Source organism: Montipora capricornis, chromosome 4, assembly GCF_036669925.1.
Source record: "Montipora capricornis isolate CH-2021 chromosome 4, ASM3666992v2, whole genome shotgun sequence".
Taxonomy (NCBI): domain Eukaryota; kingdom Metazoa; phylum Cnidaria; class Anthozoa; order Scleractinia; family Acroporidae; genus Montipora; species Montipora capricornis.
Window position 1 is genome coordinate 45,827,991 of NC_090886.1, and position 2,500 is coordinate 45,830,490.

The window sequence follows — 2,500 nt, forward strand, 5'->3', positions numbered from 1 at the left end:
GGGAGACGTTTTCGATTGGACAATCTTTTGAAAAGTACTTATTCACCTCGTGGAAGAGCGCTTTCGTTTCTTTTGCGCTGACAACAATTCCTACAAATGTACGTCGAATCGATTTCCACTTACACTCCATAGATAAGAATTCCGCTCGTTCTTTAAAAGAAAAAACCTCTTTGATAATCAAAAGATTTTTTATTCATATTTTGTACCGTGCTCAAAGTACACACGAACTCATCCCGAAAATCTCTCACGGTGGTTCTCACGGTGTTGGTGTGGAGAAATAAAAATAAAAGCCAATCAAAACTCGTTGTTTCAATGATGTAATGATCGATGGGTAATAACCAATCAAATCATTTTCCACACATTCCAGGAAAATCACGTGGTATGGAATACGATTATCAACGGTAAATCCAGGCCGCTGTATACAGGCAAAGAGAGCAGGAGCTTCAAGTGTTTTTGTCCTTTTCGTTTTTTTTTTTTTTCTTGTATTTTTATGTATTTGTTTCTCTTTTTAGAGTGGTTTTCAATTGAGTGTCGTAAAAACAAATACCAAAGTAATTACTTCGACAAATCACAGTGCGACCAGCGCAATGACTTTCGTCACCCGGCGGCCATGTGGTCAAAGACTACAGAGTTCGTACCCCCAAGTGTCTGGTTGATGTGTTTGGAAGCGAGTTCAGGGGGCGCAAGACAAAAGTTTTTAGTCCCTTGGGACTCAAATTGATCGCCCATGAGCCAATCCAATTAGTAGAAATTCGATGTAACTTGCTCAAAGCGCGAGAAAAATCGTGCGTGCAAGCCGCGATTTCTTTTGGTTTTCCTTAATTCTCATAGGTTGATAAACTGGCGCGAGATTTTTTAACCAATCACAAAGCGTAGCAATTGCAATCGCGGCGTAATTGCTATCGACAGTCATTTGAAAACTTCTCTAACTATGCAACTTACTGCATCACATAAGAATTCAGATTTTATTGTTTTGCAGTATTTACAAATATACATTATTACAAGAACAGGAAAAAAAGAGGGAAAAGGCAATTACACAAATTGTGACGAGCAAAATATGCGCAGTGACCAAATTAAGTAGGTTAAGCTTTCGAGTTGGTCACTGCCACGAGCAATTATTTGTCATAAACATGTACATAATTTTCCCAAAAAAACCTCGTCAGTTTTCGTCATTATCTATTTTTAGCACGACTACTTAACTATTCGCCGAAGGCGAAGTGATTATCGGTGAATATTCACCGAGACGAAGTCGAGGTGAATATTCACCTGTAATCACTGAGCCTGAGGCGAATAATTGTTTTAGTATAAATACACAGGTGATTATTTAAAAAAAGAGAAAAAAAACACATTTCAACGCGGCATCATCTTCACTTACAGTGGCAAAAGGACTACTGGCAGCCATTTTGTCCGTCGAGGTGATTATCGGCTGATAATCCGAGATAGCGAGCCAATGAGAGCGCGCGATTTTGTATAATCACCGGTGTATTTATACTAATGTTAGATATTTGCGGGAAATAAACGCAAGCACGAGCGACCCCTCGCTCGGTTACTTGGTTGTAGACCAATCAGAGACGTTGTGGTCATCAGACCCAACCTGATTGGTCATAATTTGGCGGGACCCGTAAATACAATAACCTGATGGGCCAAGGACAAATGACAGAGATCGACACTTCCGGGTTATGGGATTCTCGCTATTAGAAATCATACTTGTATTACGTATATAAAAACAATAATTTATGCAACGTGATAATAAAGTTAATAAGCCATAGGTAGATGGGACTACACTTAAAAGAGACATATTGAGTAGTTAGAACATCAGTTTGTATTGTTTGCAAAATGTCACGTAATTCAAGCATTTTTTGAGCTAAGTAGTGAGATAACAGGTGTAAGTGCAATGTCAATTATGGTTTGTTTGCACGCGATTTTCAGGCATGGAGACAACTAAATTTATCTCACAATTTGAGTGTTGGACAAAGGTGTGATTCTGGTTTTAGTTTTACTAAGTTCAGTAGAGGAATTGTGACAATCTTCTACACTCTTTGATTTTACTTCACTTTTGCAGTTGCATTTTGTTAGCTACAACACCAAATACAGCAACCTTGATGCTTCTCTTAGCCATGCAGATGGAGCCGCCGTTCTTGGTGTCTTAATTGAGGCATGTAGTTCTTATTGTTTCCTCATAAAGAGGTTATAGAGGCCTTTAGATTGCATCTTAAGTTTTTTTCATTGTCAATAATAATAACAATAAGGATGATGATGATGATGATGATGATGATGAACTTTAACCCTAATTGGGAACACACTACAGAAATCAAATTAACTCATATCAAATCGTAGGAGAGGAGAGGGAAAGAGAGGGGAAGGGGAGAAGGACGGGGAAAACCGGAGTACCCACAGAAAAGCCCCCGTCGGATCAAAAAAGAGAACCAACATACTCAACCCACATCTGACACCAACAAGCTCTGGAAATTGAACCAGGGCCACATTGGTAGGAGGCCAG

The 2,500-nt window shown here is 39.2% G+C and overlaps 1 protein-coding gene and 1 long non-coding RNA gene across 2 annotated transcripts in view; one reads left to right on the top strand and one right to left on the bottom strand.

Moving 5' to 3' along the window:
* LOC138046755 (carbonic anhydrase 2-like) overlaps positions 1–947 on the bottom strand; it is a 9,103-nt gene extending 8,156 nt beyond the window's left edge. Inside the window, exon 1 of the mRNA XM_068893343.1 lies at positions 943–947. Coding sequence (XP_068749444.1) covers positions 943–947 — 5 coding nt within the window. The remainder of the gene's footprint in view (positions 1–942) is intronic.
* Positions 948–2,016: 1,069 nt separating this feature from the next.
* LOC138047113 (uncharacterized) overlaps positions 2,017–2,500 on the top strand; it is a 6,200-nt gene continuing 5,716 nt past the window's right edge. Inside the window, exon 1 of the long non-coding RNA XR_011131778.1 lies at positions 2,017–2,155. This is a non-coding gene — a long non-coding RNA (uncharacterized lncRNA). The remainder of the gene's footprint in view (positions 2,156–2,500) is intronic.